Source organism: Ostrinia furnacalis, unplaced genomic scaffold, assembly GCF_004193835.3.
Source record: "Ostrinia furnacalis isolate ACB-3 unplaced genomic scaffold, ASM419383v2 OfSCF2274, whole genome shotgun sequence".
NCBI lineage: Eukaryota > Metazoa > Arthropoda > Insecta > Lepidoptera > Crambidae > Ostrinia > Ostrinia furnacalis.
The window spans coordinates 681,824-700,589 of NW_021132513.1; the positions used below are offsets into that span (position 1 = coordinate 681,824).

General features: G+C 37.6%; 1 protein-coding gene across 2 annotated transcripts in view; it reads left to right on the forward strand.

Moving 5' to 3' along the window:
• The window catches only part of Hecw (Hecw ubiquitin protein ligase), a 109,055-nt gene that overhangs the window by 53,746 nt on the left and 36,543 nt on the right, over positions 1 to 18,766 (forward strand). Inside the window, exon 10 of one of the 2 annotated variants that reach the window (XM_028307511.1) lies at positions 1,355 to 1,512. In XM_028307511.1, coding sequence (XP_028163312.1) covers positions 1,355 to 1,512 — 158 coding nt within the window. Of the gene's footprint in view, positions 1 to 1,354; positions 1,513 to 1,805; positions 2,057 to 18,766 lie in introns of those variants that run through there. The other variant, XM_028307512.1, reaches the window with a different exon arrangement.

Consider the following 18,766-nt stretch of genomic DNA (forward strand, 5'->3'; position numbering starts at 1 on the left):
TATCTGTATGCCAAATTTGAACCTTCAAGGTCATCTGGAAGTTGTTAGAATTTGGTCTATAGGTCAGATATGTAGATTTTTGGACGTTAATACCTAAAGAACCGTTTGAGGTATATTTATGAAATTTGAAGCTGATGTTTATCTTGCAAGTCTCAACACATGAGCCAAATTTGAAGTGTTAATGCACAGTAGTTTTTGAGTGATGTGGAGTCAAAAGTGGCTCCAATTGATTCGTCTAAATATACGCACAGTGCAGTCCTCTCCCTGGAACTAGGCTTAACATGCTTCCGCATGTCTAAAATATTTGCTCAATGTTGATTTAGTCGATTTTCTCCTAATGGGAACATGTAAGACAAAAATAAAATTTCCAATATTACAGACTTTCTAGAACAGATGCCGCAAAAACTATACAAGTTATAGAAAAACTTGACTATCTCACCTGTAGCAAATTGAATAAGCTTTTTTTGGTTCATAGTAGTCATGTCACTAGGACGCATAGTTTCCGAGGATTAAGCGAAAAACCGAAAAGTGGTACCTTTAAACCCCCCTCACCCTGCCGGCTCAAGGGCTAAGGGCGGGGACTTTTGCTATGTTCACCTCCTAACTAGTCTAAATAAAGTCCTAAAGTCAAAAATTGTGTTCCACGGATTTCCATCTATAATGCTTTATTGACTGGACTAACTTCTTCACGCCTCTAATTTAAAAGCGCTCTTTCGTCTATAAAATATTTTTACAGAGCCCCAAATTGCCCTTGATTACAACAAGTGGTACCTACTTAGTGGTGAGAGCGAATTGCTATTAGAACAGTTTATTTATCTTGGGGCATTATGCAGATTGATTCTACTAATATTATAAAGGCGAAAGTTTGGATGTCTGGATGTCATGATTTCTGGATGTCTGGATGTTTGTTACTCTTTCACGCAAAAACTACTGAACAGATTTTGTTGAAACTTTACAGTATTATTGTTTATAACCCAGATTAACATTTATCACGATATGTGACAAATAAATTTCAATAAATAAATAAGACATGTCTAAAAAGCGCCATCTATCGTCATTCGTTAAAATCTACAGCGCTGGACAAACTACTGTTTTTGTCGTTCGTAAAAATATTCATGCGGGGGAAGACGTGAAACGCCATCTATCAACATGATATCTAACGGGGGTATCCACGCGTACGATGTCGCGGGCGGCCGCTAGTGAGTCCATAATTTCGTCGTCCAAGAACAGGTCCTCAATCACATGTTCTCGGCGTACTGTTTACTATGAACGAAAGGACATGACGTGAACATGACATGCCCAGCACCACCACAAAACGGGCATGAATGTCTTTTAAGTTGTTTTATTTTCGCAGGTGGTGGCGTTCCTCCGGCAGGCGAACATCATGTCGATCCTGCGCGAGCGCTGCGGCTGCGGCGGCGCGCTGCGCGAGAAGGTCAGCGCCGTGCGCGTGGAGGGCGCGCCCGCGCTCGCGCGCTACCAGCACGACGTGCAGCTCACGTGCATGCTCAGGTAACATCATGTCGATCCTGCGCGAGCGCTGCGGCTGCGGCGGCGCGCTGCGCGAGAAGGTCAGCGCCGTGCGCGTGGAGGGCGCGCCCGCGCTCGCGCGCTACCAGCACGACGTGCAGCTCACGTGCATGCTCAGGTAACATCATGTCGATCCTGCGCGAGCGCTGCGGCTGCGGCGGCGCGCTGCGCGAGAAGGTCAGCGCCGTGCGCGTGGAGGGCGCGCCCGCGCTCGCGCGCTACCAGCACGACGTGCAGCTCACGTGCATGCTCAGGTAACATCATGTCGATCCTGCGCGAGCGCTGCGGCTGCGGCGGCGCGCTGCGCGAGAAGGTCAGCGCCGTGCGCGTGGAGGGCGCGCCCGCGCTCGCGCGCTACCAGCACGACGTGCAGCTCACGTGCATGCTCAGGTAACATCATGTCGATCCTGCGCGAGCGCTGCGGCTGCGGCGGCGCGCTGCGCGAGAAGGTCAGCGCCGTGCGCGTGGAGGGCGCGCCCGCGCTCGCGCGCTACCAGCACGACGTGCAGCTCACGTGCATGCTCAGGTAACAATAACATAAGAATAAGTCGATTTGTTTTGCACGTCCAGGCACTCTTTCGAGAGGGAGATTTGCGACTTATTAGGTAAATGAAAACTCACGCACACTCACACACACTCACACACACACACACACACACACACACACACACACACACACACACACACACACACCCTGCATGCAGCCTATGTTTCTTTTTTTTTGCCCCTTTGACTGTTGTGCTGTAAGAACAAAAATACCTGTTTGTATTATTATTATAAAGAGCTGTGGTTTTCTGAATAAAGAAAAATAAAAATAAAGGCCCCTCGCCCACGGCGACTTTTTGTAGCGATTCTGTCGCACGTTCGCATCGATACAGTCGCAATGAGGTCGCTAGCTGTGTGCCCTCGTCCTCATAAACGCGTTTCTGTCGCGATGCAAACGCGATTCAGTAACCCTCCCTCCGTACTCTCCCCGATGTCTTCCGACATGGTCGCGTTTGCATCAGCGTCAAATATGTAGTTCGTGACACCCAAAGTAGCCAAAAAGTCCGTAACGCGTCTTCATTACAATTCGAATATGGTTGTTGTAAATTTTTTGACCACTTTGGGTGTCACGAACTATTTGACGCTGACTATACCAACGAGTGTCGGAGATTACGCACCCTCTCAACAGAAAATGTTAGCGACAAGGACAGAGCTATATTGTATGTAGGGTCCGTTTACTCATTGCTTACCCACGACATCCACCAATACAAGTCTATGTAGTGCGTCCAATGTTGCTCATACGGGTCTCGACTAACGTTGATAGGCTCTGTCCTATTTATTGCTTCCGTAATTTGAACCTGTCATATGGTCCAATACATGGTTTCGGATCCTGATTGCTGATGTATTTAGATTTATTTTTAAAACAATTCTCTATTAATTCTACATACATTGCCTTGCATGCTGAATGTGGAACAAAATTGTTTTAGATACCTAAGCAGGTATATTATAATAGTTAATATTATTATAGTCTTTGAATTAAGGTAAGAGGCCGCATTTTGATATCCACCGAATGACGCAAGCGGAACTTATATTTTGTACATGTAACCTGACCAGTCTAAAACTATTCTATTAGAGCGCCGTGTCGTATGTAGAAATCTACCTTCACGGGTTATTTTTAGATGTGTTTGTTCAACGCCATCTAGTTGATAAGGGACCATACGCTAAATCCATAGGATGTCAACAGATGTCGCCAGTGTACTGATACGGCTCTCGAATGCTATTAATATTATTTCTATTTCTATCACACAAAACTTAATATACTTGAAGATTTATAGCAGACTTCGTCTAAATTAATTAATCATAATCTTTCTCATTTAAAAAAAGTTATAATTACAGTTAGAAATGTCTATTGTTATTGTCAACCCACGTGCTTTTTGACATACAAGGCCATGTTGCTATCGATCTCTCCCTCGTGGTTATGCAACACACTAGCGCCATCTAGTATCTAAGAGAGTAATCAGTAACTTCTTCGTGTTTGAACAGATGTCGCTGTCGACCTTAAAAATAAATAAGTTGTGTTGTTTTTGTTTCACTGCAAAAACGATAATCGAGGCTCTCTCTATCACTCTGTATGCTACTTTGCGAAGTTTAATAGCCTAATATATTTTCCAAGTGCGTTATATTCGTCTTTGCCTCGAGTAATAACAGTTACTTATTGTATAGAAATACTTACCTTGTAAAAAAATACTTTTGTGACAAATGCTTTCATTTTCTAATAATGCAAATATATCATAGACATTTTGTAGGGGTGGGTTTTAAAAATACGTATAACATAAATAAAATTTATACTCTTACTTAATTACTTACTATGCCCTTAGGGTGCATTATGTACTTACTATTTTACCATTTAGACAATACTACAGGACTATTCCCACCTCTCGTTCCCACCGCTGCAGCTCCTGTGTAGCCAGGATCTACAGCTTGACCGCCAATAAAAACCCAACCAGTGATGGTCAAGTTTGTCCCGGGGGAAAGTTAACTGTCATTGGACCCGCAACAAAATTAATTAGACAATACTAGACAATCGTTCTGGGTCTCTTAAAAATGCCATGCTCTACATTCATGAGGCTCTTTGGCCTTTAATGCTACCAAAACAAATATAAATCACAACAATCTCAGCCTTGATCATATCCTTGCAATTCCAAAATAATTCAGCGTTTAGCGCAATACACTTACGATAGTTCTATAAACTTCTGTTTATACGATAGATGCATATCCGCAGATACAACCTAATTTATTCGTTTGATGCGTGCCCTCACTACGCTGGCCTTGCCGCATGTAAACTCAGTTCACTGACTCTATACAGAAGAATGAACTGTTGAACTAGTGAGGCAGCTACCTAGTTCTGCACTAGTGCCACTAGTCACTGTCACTGGTAACTAGTAATCAGTGATAGACCCCTAAATTAAATTATCATTTCATGCAGTAGGTACGACCGTTGTTTGCATGCCCTCTTTCGCACGATGATAAGCGGTTGTATTGTCGTTGGTGAACTATATTTCTGTGGTATTGTGGTATCTGTGGTTAACATGTATTTATTTGTAGCTTTTGCCAAAATTTGCAAACTCGAACTTTCGTTTCTTGTGTTCCGTTGTTGGATTCAATGTTAATTTTTCATCTTTCGGGGACTTAGACTTAGATCGTTAACTTAATTATGAATGTCATGTTAGTAGATATGCAAATAAATATCATTAACAAGTTGGCGCGCGCATAGATAACAATCAGGGACAATTAGCAGAAATTGGGTAAAGGAAAATAGAGCGACAAAATTATTTTAGTAATGTCTTCTTTGTTTCCGCCATTATTTATTTGTTTTATAGCGTTTAAATCTTAATAATTATGCTTTTGGATGACAGATTAACTAGATTAATTTGTATGTTTTAGATGACCTTATAAAAGGCCATTCATGTCCAGTAGCGGACTGACGACACCTTGTTTTGCGCTAGTTTCCAATGTTACCTATTTTAGAATGATACATTACAATATGTTACATTATGTGCAACAATCACAACACTGCATTATGTCACGCACAAGACAATCCCTGCCATTGTTGTCAAGTACACCGTAATGACATAATAAAGCGTCGAATGAGCACGCGCGTCCGCGGTGGCGAGTGCGCGCGCGCCGATACGATCGCCATAGTCAACCCTTATTAGCTGTCATTATACGAATGACAAATTGACAAATAAGGCGCTGCACAAACTTAGACACAATAGCAGTTCACACGAGATATAAATGGTGGTTCAAAAAGACTTCAACGCGATAAGATCATAATCGTAACTAAACAAATAGGGCATAACGCAAACTTAGGTACAATAACTGGTAAATAGGGCAAAGATTCCAAAATTCAGAGCAATACTGTTGCAGTTGAAGTCGTTAATGACAACCAGACGAATGAGGGGGCTCTACAATGACGCTTGACTTGATCGATATTTATAGGATGCCGCCCGGACGCCCGTCCTGTCTGTAAACAGCGTATTATCTGCTTGAGTTGCTTGCTTGCATTGTCAATAAGCTTTTTAAGAACAAAATGCTATCGGAGAAAATGTGGCCCTCTTGCGAACATTTGCTTGTTTCCCAAACCATGCATTACTTATTGACTAAATTACATTAAGCCAAGCGTAAAACGATTCGCAGAATAAAAAGTGGTTTATAAACTGCAGGTATCCACCTAATTTTTGCTGCTGTTGTGCCCTGTGCGGGTAACAATAGTGTCTACATTTGCCCCGGGCCTAATTAGCCATCATTACATCAATGACAATCGGACAAATTACACGTTTTCACTGCCTATGCAGCGGTGAACGGTTTGCTGCTCGAAGGCTCAGTTGTTTACACCGAATGGCCACAAAAGCGGGCCTAACATTAGTCTGAATTGACACCGGAAACCTTGTATCGTAATTGTTAACAAGTCCCGCAAACGGTTGGTTTATTTAACCAATTTATCTGTCTTAAAAGAAGGTCGGTAAAATAATAATATGTATTGGTCATAGTTATTACAAGCTACTTTGTAAATAGTGTTTGTTTCGATTCCTAGTTATATGATACTTGCCTTTTAACCTTAATCGAACAAGTTTGGAAGCTCTCTTTGAGCTTAAGGATCTTTATTTATTGTGATTTCAATATTTACACCGTTTATGTCTATATTGCTATCGAATATCAAGGTTGTCACAAACTAAGTAGCATCAATGAATAAATTCTGCAAGTTAGTTTTGAATATTGCACTGGACTCAAGTAGTGCTAGCTAAGTAAATACACGTAGGCTACAACTAATATTTGCGTATACTTTGCTATGCGTGTTGCGGCATGGCAAGTTGTCCTATGTCTGGCACCGTTACAGTTAAGTTTACTGGGAGTCGTGCCCGGCAGAATGATCAGTCCAATGTCATTACGGTAGTGCTCCCATGGAACTCATGCTAGATTTTATCTGTGTCACATCTGCGTTTATTGCAAGATGTTTACTAATATGACCCTACATGTAGGAATGTAGAGTGAAAAGCTTATGTGAGGCTACATATAAAATATGAATTTTACTATAAATGTTATCATCAATGTTTTTTGTTGTGCTTATTCATTCGTGTTCTTCTCTGAATATCAAAGAGTACCTGAGTTTCTAGTGCTGATTCTTTTCAGCGTTACCTTATTATTCCAGGAAAATATTTAATAATACTAATAAGATAAAAATACTGACATACTGGGATGTGTAAAGCTCATATTAAAGGCTATTAAATGACTGTTTATGCCCTTGGTGACCTATATGAATTTTTACCTAAGGAATTATATTAAGTTTCTGGTTCTCACGCTTACGTGCGTCCAGTTCTAGTTTTTTATCAGTTTTGTTTTGTCAAAGAAACAAAATATCGGACAGACACGTCGGAGGATATGGATATTTAATTTTATTTATTAAAAGAACAAAGCTCGATTAGACATACTTCTAAGAAGTTAGTAATAACGAAGATCCGTACGGAATTTCTGTAAAAAGATGCCTTAAAGTTGAAATTTATATCGAAATATAAGTTTTTGTTCTTATTATCCTTGTCAAAGATTGTAGAGTTATTATTTTTTACCGTATGAGCACATCGAAAGATGAAACAAAAAAATCTTAGATATTACGTGTTAAATGTGTCACTATTACCACAGCTATTACACTTTGATTATCTCATTTTATATGATACAAAAACACCTAATGAAATTTGATCTTGTGTGTTGAGTCAACTTGAATCATTTTAATTACATATTTAAATTAACAAAACGTGTGTTAAGTTGTTAATTTTAGTTTTTTTGTATGTTACCATTTGCCATGTATTCCGACAACAACACTCAAATAAGATACACTAATTTCAACAAACGCCTTAAAACATAATGGCTGCCAGCCACCATGTCAAAATCTTTGAATACCCTTTACATAATTTTTACCATAGTAAATCAGAGTGAGTTATTTGATGCGTTGCAAATTGCTAAAACATACGCCTTTGAGTACTGTTACATATTCATAACTTACAAATGTAGTCCAAAAAGAACATTGAATATTTGGCGGTATGTTGTTATAATTTTTGCACAATTGAGATTAATTGCCAAGTGAAATTAGTTTCACCGAAAGTGGATTCATTAGCATTTGGCGCTGACTGAACCGATGGTTTCACTTTTTGGTTTACATTATTGTGTTACTTTATGGAAAGTGCTATGCTTAAATGTTTTTTTATTTATCATTAATCCGCTTAAGAGTCAATGTTCACCACGTATGTTACACATTTGTCAAGCGCTACCAAGTTTGAGCTTTTAAAAAGCTCTTTTACTTGTCCTAACTAACTGAAAAACTTATTATACTCGTAGTATTCAATAGAATATGTTTACAAAAAGAAGTAGACTTGGCTGGTTAGAAATACTAGTATTATAGTGCTAGTACGAATAAATTGACTTTATGATTCCTGTTGGCGTTTATAGTCAATAGCTTATATAAAAATTATCCATTAATATTAGCTAACGATGTAAGTAATGGCTAATAAACAACGTTACTCGTCAATCCTTTGTACAGAATTAACAAAATAATCGTTTGTTTCAATTAACATTCAGCGTTTATGTCGATAAATTGACTTATTTCAGATTTGCATGCTAAGTACTTGTGTTATATTTCCTATTTGGTACTTAATTGATCGCATTAATACATCTAGAATAGACATTTATGTATATTCAATGAGATATTAAGTACAACAGTTGTACCGCAAAATTGATCTTATTCTGTGCGAAATAAGAGCGATTTCAAGGTCTGCATGGTATGCTTGATGTGGTACTGTGCCTATGAATGTATGCAAATGTTATGAGTCACATTCGCGCTAATCGAAGCGCTGATTTACAATGCAAAATCTATCGAAAGCCTTATATGTGCGGAAATCCGCGGAAAGCTACTGGGGAAATAATTTTCATGGAAAACATTTTAATCTGATCTGAGTTTCTTAATAGAAAAGAATAGACAAATCCGTAACCTTTAATAGACTTGTCAGTGGTGAAGTATCCCACCATGCTTATTATTCCTAAAATATTTAACAGATACACAAATGTTTAATTTTAAATACGGTACATTTTCGATTTCAATCCTAACTTTACTAAACCAGAAAAATATTCAAGTCTTGCTGAGTTTCTCTTCTGAGAAATTCTGCAAATTTTCAGAGAATGTAATATGCGAAATTGGCAACAACAGGCACAATGAAACTGTTTCAAAGACCTTGGTGCTTCAAATCATACGGAGGAATACGTGAATCATCACTTGCATAAATAATAGACCTATGGAAACATAAATATGTTGGATTATATTTATTTATCGATACTTCCGTTAGATAAATCATAGAGTTACATAAATGATGACAAATGTAACAGAGTGGAAAATAATAACACAGTGGAAGTTTTCATTACATGCATGTTAAGTTCAACTTAAACGCTCCATTGACTAACAATTTAATTGAACTTCTATATAAACAATCATTAATTATGTATTTATGCGTAACGGATGCTTTTTACTGAAGTCATGTTATGGAAATAAACTTCCATTTGTTTTAATTTGGTTGCCTTAATTACTTTCGGTAATGAAGGGGAAACAATGAGGTATATGCGCAGTTTTGTGGTGTCATCTTGTTGAACTCAATCAAAACGCATTGATTACTAAACTTAATGACTGTCGCAGTTGAATGACTTCAGCAAGTCTTTGATTATGTTTTTAATTTAACACGCCTTTGCAAACATTTTTGTTATAAAAATAAATATCTCGTAGAACTTAAAATTAAGTTCCCACAGCATTATTTAAAACTCCTATATTAGGTAGTCTAGTTTAATACAGTCAGTGGCACAAAAATCTGAACATTTGATATTTGCATACAAACATGCTCAAATGATCACAAAAATATTACGTATCACACCATCAGTCTGTAAAATAAGTTCATAATTTAATATTAATATTTAAGTTCATAAGAACAGAAAATACTATCAGTTTCCCTAAAAAAAGTTATGTTTTGGTTATTAGAAAACGAAGCCAGTGTTTAATTGAAATGTTATGTTATAGACGAACTTCACGCTGGATGGTTCATCATTTGCAACGTATAAAAATATCAACTTGTTCCGATTTTTGTGCCGCTAAGTGTATCACACAACACAGTTCACCTGATTTGACGGCGCGCTTTGATACATCTCCTGGGTCGGCTCTATGAATATGTGATTACTGGTTCGAAATAACGAAGTAGGTCGCTTACTGTGATCGTAATTGCCTAAATTAGCCCAGAACGGTGGGACGCGTGTGGGAAGCTTCACGTGAACTTTAAACTTAACCCTAGATCACGTGTTTGGACGGAAATTTGTGAGGTGTTAGAAGGGCACATAGCAAGGACGAATGGAGGACGATAGACTATTTGATAATGAAATTAAATGTAGCCTGAAAAAATAATTTGTTCCAAATAAAAATCAAATATTTAAATACATTTTACAACAGTGCAAAAAAAGCTTTTTATAAGCTTTTATGTAACTTGCACTGTTCGTATATATGTAAGTTGTCCGTCTTGATAGTGCCTACTGACTAAGGGCTGATTTTTCAACCGTCGAATAAAAACTGAAGAATAAAATTGGTCTATTGACAGTTTAAGGGAAATGTGTCAAATGACAGTTTTATTCTTGAGATAAAAGATATCTAACGGTTGAAAAATCAGTCTTAAGTCGTGGAGCTACCGGAGCACTTACATACATATACTGTTGATGACGTAATTAATATTTAAAAAAACCTTATCTCACAAGGCAGTAGTAAGTACATCGTCATTATCTTTTACCAAGGGCAGTACACACTGACCAGCTTAATCCTGCTGGTCAAGGTTGCAGCACTTTAAAAGATGTTGCATGATGATGGTGATGCAATCGCGATTATCACCTGAACTTGGTGTTAATAACGATGCGCATGCACATCCGTTGAAACATCGTATTTATAAAAAGAATTTAATATAGTCTTGACTTGAGACTAATTTAAGAGGGATTTTATTCATTTTAGACTATAACTATTTGGCATAATTTTTAAATTATTTTTTTTTATTCTATTAACATTCTGTAATTTGTTGTTCTAGTGTGCCAAATAAATGTATTTTCTTTCTTTCTTCTTTCTTTCATAACAGAAACAGGCTGAATGAGGGAGAACGTTGAAAAAGCATTTCACGTGTGTTTCAAATGGCACTAGCTAGGGTAAAAAAAAAAATTATGTAGAGTCGTTATGTAGTAGACCCGCATTTAATTTAGTAAACATGATTTTTATAAGTTTCTACGACACTAAAGACTACAGAAATCTGATGCAACTTGTTGAAAATTAAGGCCCCTTTATAAATAACCATTTCGATGCAACTCAGACGCAACGCAACCGTCTCGGGACTAAATTATACATCGATGATTGTTTTATTATTCACCTCGCTCATTGTTTCACGAAATGAATTAGGCTTGACACTTGACATTAGTTTACGGTGGAGAAATAAAGCATAGTCCAGTGCAACAGTACCTAAACTTGTTGTAAGTTCTAGCAAACTGGGCATATGCTAGAGATTGACTAGTCTAGTAAAATTGTTTTATTACAGTAAGTCTAAAGTGTGAGATCCTTGGAAACTACGTGTTAATAAAACCAAAGGAGATTTTTATAGAGATATAATTCATTCCCTAAATGGTAGCTATGTCCTTAACACTGGTTCGTAGAGCCGTAATATCTTCAGTCATTCAACAAATCTTATATTTTCCTGTAACAATGATTTCTGTTTTCGTGCTTCAATCTGCAACTGCTTATACACGATTTTGTTTAGCAGTTCAATTCACACGCAATCATTGTTTTTTCCTATGGGTAATTAAGTTACAGGTAGTTAGGCTAATCAACCGCTTTGTATACAAGGTAATAGCAGTATTTCATGAACCTTAATAAATTATTCACTAAACTATGTACCTGTCTAAAAATCAGACAATTTAAATCGTTAACAAGTGTAGTAGACGGATGAATTCAATGAAATCATGAGACACTACGTTATCCAATATAATTTAGTAAAGAGTGGTGATGTTAGTTGTATCTAAAGTCTAATAAAGTATAGTATCTACGCAGTGACTACTATTTTACATTTACATGAGATATTTTAGAGTATTTGTTGTATTCGTGACCTTCTTCTTTGTCGTGTGGGTTGTAACAACTGAGGTCAGAACTCGCTAGTGTCAATCTTAATAAGCCACCAGCTGGCTGGCATAATATGGCTCAATTGGATTGACGGCTGTCTTCGGATGTACATGAACTAATTCACCATTTTCCCACATGGCTGCATGGTAATCGAGCCAAATGAATGGCAGTGCATTATTTTAATCATTCTTTTTCTATTAGCGACGTTAAACGCAATAGATAAAGTGCTCTTGATCAAGCTAGAATTGAAATTGAAAGCCTCCTAACTAAGTCCAATTTGTCGTCGTTTCGCAATACTAATCGAATCAAACAACGCTGCGCGCACGCAGCATGCGGGCATTTGCATACAATCGTCCAGCGTTTATCCGCGGTAACCTAGTTGCTGTTAAAACGTAACTACTGTGTTTACATTTGTTTACCTACTTGTTTTAGTACTTGTGAACATCAGTTTATTTAGCTACTGAACGAATTATTCAAATTTTTATCGTTGATTGTTTATATTCCTCACATAGGTATTTTGAGTGAGAAGGAAAGATTATCTTCTATGTAAAGATGTAAATCTTTGTCACTAAAAACTGCCTTAACACTTAATATGTACACTTCTGTTGGAATATCATACAATTGACTGAAAACAATCTTCTTTTAATCCTGAAAATATACACAGCATTTAATTACGGGTTATATGTCACCGAAATCTACGCATTTAATAACCCACAATTTAAATGCACCTTGACAAAGGCAAGTAAATACATAGGGAGAATAATTATCTTCAGACGTAAGCTGCTATAACTTACCTACCTCAATTTAGAATCTTCGTCGCACAAACGACACATTAATGTCCTCACTAGTTCGTTTTGCGAGTTTATTTTCGATCCATAAATTTTTCGGAGCGACAACGCGTCGCACAAGGCGTTAAATCTGAACGTCTGCGCATATAGTATTTCGTCGCCTTCATTAGTTGAAGGCGATAGTGACTGGTCTCATTATAATCGCTATTAGTTGTATCACTTTCCATCATGATTAGGCGACTTCGATCTGATGAAAGCGCATTTGTTTTACCTAATAGAAGTCTTGTTTTGTCGCACTTGTACATCTCTATCAAGATGTTTTGCGAAACAATTCCTATTTCCTCTTCTTTTCGGGACTTTTCTTAATGCTTAAACGTGAAAAGCTCTAATTAATATGGGGCAAAAGCTTTGCTTCGTCTTGTCGTTCTTGTCGTTAGCTAAAGTCAAAGTTTGTCAACTAAGCTCTAGGAAAGCTCTGTTATGTGACGCGAGCCTTAGAAACACGATACACATGCAAATTGCACAAGCACTCGTAGCGATGCGCCCGCGCCGCGTTGGCCGCTATTTCCGCGCGCTTATTTTCAGCCGGTCGACGATCCTTCGTGTAATGTAAATAAACAAGCTCGCATCCTTTCAGTTATTCTTGCAACGTTCCGTTGGTTGCCAAATGTATCTCGTTATTAATATTGAGTGTTATTTGTTTCAGGTAAAGGAATGCATTCAATATGAAATACTTCTGGTAAGTCGGTTTAGATGCGAGTAATTTTGTCTCGTCATACGTTGGAAGTATGTAAAATTTTACGACAATTTTACGAATGAGTTTTTAATTTCGTGTCAAGTTCATCATTCTGTTTCAAACTATTAAATGGATGGTTGTAAAAATACTACCATAAACTTACATCAAATAATACTGCACGTGACGTCATGCCTACGCAACTTGGAGGCTATGTTCTAAAAATAAAGCTACTATCAATTTACTAAAATAGGTTCGTAGCAATTATTTTCCTTTAATAACAGCAAGGGCGTCGTTATTAATCAGCCTACGATATCGGGCTTCAACTGAATAAAAATATCAAATAACTTCTGTGAAATTCTGAAACGTGAATCCCTGGGTTACAGAGTGGGTGTTTATAGGCCACGCACGCCCCGCGTGCACTTGCCCTCACGTGGTGTATCAGAAGCCCTTAAAGGGCGCGAGATTGAGTCCTAAGAGTAGGCGCACTTGCTTGTTTTCACAAACTAACACGAGAAAATCAGCAATTTTCATCCAAGAAACTGATTGAGCCCAGTACATTTCCATGGTAAACATATTTACCATGCCCTGAAATTATTTCAGGAGCTTTCGATCACTCATATCAAAGCTTCGAATTACTTATGTACCTATTACAAAAAAAAAGTATATTTGGTTTATTTTTTGTTTGTGTTAAAAAGTAGAGTTTTGGGTATGCTAAACATAGTCTCATGCTTTGTTTTCGAAGCGAAGTTACTAGTGTTATCTAAAATTGGTTATTAATTGCTTCTGTAAAAATTCCTTATCTCCAGGAATGTCTCTCGTTTATCGCCTACAAAGTCCGCAGCCCGCAAATGGCCAACCTTGGCCCCAATGCCGTAATCCTGTACAAACTTTGACCAAATGCCTCGAGGAGTTGGGCCAATTAGAGAGACAATAGGCGTGTGTGATAACATCTGATGAGCGTAATTAGGTAGTTTGTGCACACTGATAAGGAGCCCTTCATTCCATACCAGACAATTCTTAGACACATTATACTTAATTGTTAAATACTTAGCAACTGTTTGTTTCAAACTAAAAATTTTATCTCTCCCTTATGTAACCTATATTCTAAAATGCCAAACCATAATATGAAGTCACATGAGTTACTTAATTTGCTTTAAGATTTGACAATCAGAGCTTTTAATATGATTTTAATGATATCTTTAGTTCTTAAGTAACAATCGTTAACTATCCAAAGACTTGTAAGGCAGGACAATCATAGTACTTACTAGCAAAATATCAACTTATTAATCTTCGCAGATACTTTCTGATAGCTTTTTTTGACAAATAAAATACGTAAGTAAAGTTGAAGTGAATTATTACAATTTGCGAATAAGTACAGCATTAATGACAAACCTTCTGCCCCTACTGTACTTATGAAGGCAGTCGACCTGGATACACCATTACAGGTCCCAACCGACACGCAAACACGAAAGTCTACAAATTAGACACAATTACAGTTTAAATGAATATTTGATTACTATTATTTACTTACCACTGTGATCACCATTACGTGGCTAGGACTGACCGTGACATTAGTAAATTGAAAAGTTTCAGTAGAATCAATTTAAAGTAAAAAATAATGTAATTTTGGAAATTACTATACATTTGTTATGGTATCAATTGGAACGATTTTATAGTCAAATGATGTGTAATGGAAAAGCTTATTATTGAATTAATGTCAGATTAACAATGTTCGTGTTTGCAAATTGCTTGATAAAAACTTAATTCCTTACAAATAGAAGAAGCAAGATCCCGTTTGTGGCATTTCCCACGGTGCGAATAAAAGATTCGCCAGTTGTACTCGTATCGTCGGTTACAGCGAAGTGCGACGCGCAGGTGCGAGCACAATGCGCTCAGATGGCTGCGTATGCGCACATGCGCTGTGATGCGGCGATATTCATAAGACCATCTTGAATTCGTAGCTGCTTTAAAATTGGCTGTCAGTGTAACATTTGGTAACACGAATGACATATCTTAAAAAAAAATATACATAGAACCTGTAAATGTTCGTTGCTGTCCTGAAAATATCAATGATGTACTATTCTGATCTAATATAAAGAATGGAGGAAAGCAGAGTATACGCATATTTTGATTTTTAAAGGATTATTATAATATTTTATTCCACTTTAATATCTTTGAACAATAGCCAGATGTTGATTACTCTTGCTTTAGTCTTTATCAAGTAAGCCAATTTTATTCTAAAATCGTGGATCGGTTTGTAAATGTGCATCTAATTGTCGGATCATCCATTGTCGTTCACCCACGATTATCGTACACTAACGGAATGTCATTTTGTAAACTGAGATTTTGATGTGTTAATTTTTTTGGGTAATTTCACGGAATATAAGTAATTCGAGTGGATAAACGGTGTACTTACGTTGCTATTGCAAAGGATTTATCTTGATTGTTTGTGCAGGTTTCGCGATTGAATCCCACATTTTATGTAGTTTTTGGAATTATCTGTGTAGAACTTGTTGCTTACTATGTTTATTGGACAAACTTTATGACAACTTTCATAGGTTTAGATTAGACTTCGCCCACATGAAAGAGTGACAAACATTCTCATAACTTTCACATTGATAATATTAATAGGATGTGCACTTTTTATTATTCTAGTTTGGAATTCATGAATAGCATCCTAAAATATCCGAGTATAATTACGTAACCACAATCCTTGCGTTTTTGTCCACGTGGTTTTCATTTTGTGAAAGCTTACTTCCTTCATTGCGTGCTTTCCAATCTAAACCCTTTACGATGGACCATTTCCACATGTCAAGTGCACATCAGACATCTGTTTTAATTTCACGCGAGTAAATTATTGTTTTTTGTGCACAATTGAGTATAGGTCAGACGATTACTTACCGGAGCTCTAGTGATGTTCATAACTTGGTCAGATACATTTCGAGATATTAAATGATTTTTGATTAAGGATCTGTATCTATATTATGTCTCCTCATCTCTACCCAATCTCTATGCGGAAGGCAGAAGATTAGTGAGCCTAATCCGCAAACGGATCTCAATATATCAACTCTATTTACGTCGATCGTCCCAGCATTGCAGGACGAGTGAGCGTCTAAGTGAGATGAAAGAAGATGAATTTAATGCCTGTAATCGTATCGTAGAGCTCTTAGTCAAGCTTATTATTTTGGCCCTTAGGTGAAAATTGACGAATGATAATGACTTGAAAATAAAAATTTCAAGCTTTCAATTTTCAACCAATCATAAACTCCCTAATATTTAAATAACAGTTGACTAGCATTGGTTTCCATGGCAATAAAAATGTCTCGAAAATTCCGCCGCTGTACTTTTCGCCTTTTCGTATCTTTAAACCCGATTTCTTTGACACCAGCCGGTTGGGCCCCATCACTATCGGGCACCCCTCGCGTGGCAACAGGCCGCCGTTTTTGTGGCTAACGGTAACTGCAGGTAGACGCGCGCGCACCCGGTGCAAGGGTACCGTCCACAGAACTATTACGGTGAACCTCCTGCCTTATCAATTTAGGTTCATCGGAAACTGCCAAGGAATTCAATTATAGGATTGGTTTAGTAACTTGGTCTATTTTTTGTTGAAAATCTGATGGTTTGTTGTGAATGCAATGTAGGATCGGAGTTGAAAATGGATAAAGAAGCAGTATAATTATGTAGTTAAAATAATGAAAGCTTTTCAGGGACATTAAAGATATGTACCTAAAAGACACAAAACATATTGTTACTCTGGTAGTTTTGTCGAAATAGTTTTTCAAAATTTTAGTTTTTAAACTTAATTATAAAATATTTAATAGTTTTCATAGTAATAAATCATAACTATGTATATTATTTCAAGCAGCAACTTCTATACTTTCGATGCTTATCGTGCAACATGGTCATTATAATATGGATAATTTAGTAGTGATATTTTTCTAGATTTCCTCATCAACAACATATAAATGATAAAATAAATCAGGCATCAGTATTTCTCAAGGAACCATTAAAAATTCACTCAAGTAATTGCCTGAAAATAGGTTAGGTTGGGTTAGTTTTTATTGCACATTGTGTACCGAATTTATATGTTCGGACCTCTAAAAAGTCGAAATTACCAGATGACGCGTGGCGCCGACAATAGACTCTCCTCTAAAGAACCCTTTCTCGACCTAATGGTCCTGTAATTACCAAACAAACTAACGCTACATTTCAATAGATATTTCATCGTCTCCTTGAAATGGTGAAAGTAAAAGTCGGCGCCCGTTTATGGCCCTTAAAACAATAACCCTCTATTGTACGGCCGTTGTACAGCATAAAAGGAAATGATCCCAAATGTCCTCCGCCTGGTCGTGTCATTTTTTACCGTTCGTTTTGGACCAAATTATTACTCATTTCGAGACGATTTGGGAAGTTACGACCCATATTCTAAAAGGCCTAATGAACCTTTCGATAAATTATGTTGAAGAGGTTTTAACCAGAGGTTGTTAGGTTAGAATAAAGGTGGATACACTTTAACGACGATTGATAGCATTTATTCATGCCGTAGGGTGATAGAGTAGCCTATTATTTCAACCACAATCCGTGCATAAAAACCTGATATTTCCTTCACCACACGGAGGTTTGCTCCTTTATTTTGAAAAGTTGTTTGCATGCAACATAATAGCCGCGTCTACATTCCGAGGTAATCGTTCGCATCCTTCAAAGTATGGGATAATTAAAATAAGAGAAGTGTGAACGGGTCGCGCAAACCGAGGATGCGCGTGCGCACGGGAGCGGACCGGTCGACGGTCCCGGGCCGCTCGCTCCCGGCCGGCTCCCGGGCCATTCCGGCCGCGCACCGACCCGTGTGACGGACCCTGGAGTGACAGCGACATCCAATAGCATAGACCGCAGCGTGCCGTACACTCCGACAAAACAAAAGAAAGAGGAAAAAATTGCGAAGAGAAAAAATACCGTGATCTGGGGGCACGGCAGTGCCCCCACCAAGTCGAGCAAAAAAGCGGCACGGCCGTACCATCCTTTTCTCGAAGCAATTCAGGCCATTTTCGACTGCCTGTAACTTCGTTGTGAATAAAACTAGAAGGCTGAATTTTCATTAGCTATGCAGGCATTGTAAAGACACGGTATATTTAAAATTTCATTCAATTTGAACCAGTAGTTTAGGAATTATAACGGGTCAAAGTTACTTAATTTTGTCACTATAACCTATGATTTATATCGCACAAGTTGCAACTTGCAAGAGGGTTAGTTGTTGTGCAAGTGTAATCTAAACAATAGTTAGTTTTTTTTCTAACTCTTCATGTTATATTGTTCACTTCATAACCTTCAATGATATGTCAGACGCTTATGGCTGTATAATATCACCTATGATTTATATTGCACAAGTTGCAACTTGCAAGAGGGTTAGTTGTTGTGCAAGTGTAATCTAAACAATATTTAGTTTTTTGTTTCTAACTCTACATGTTATATTATTAACTTCATAATCTTCAATGATATGAC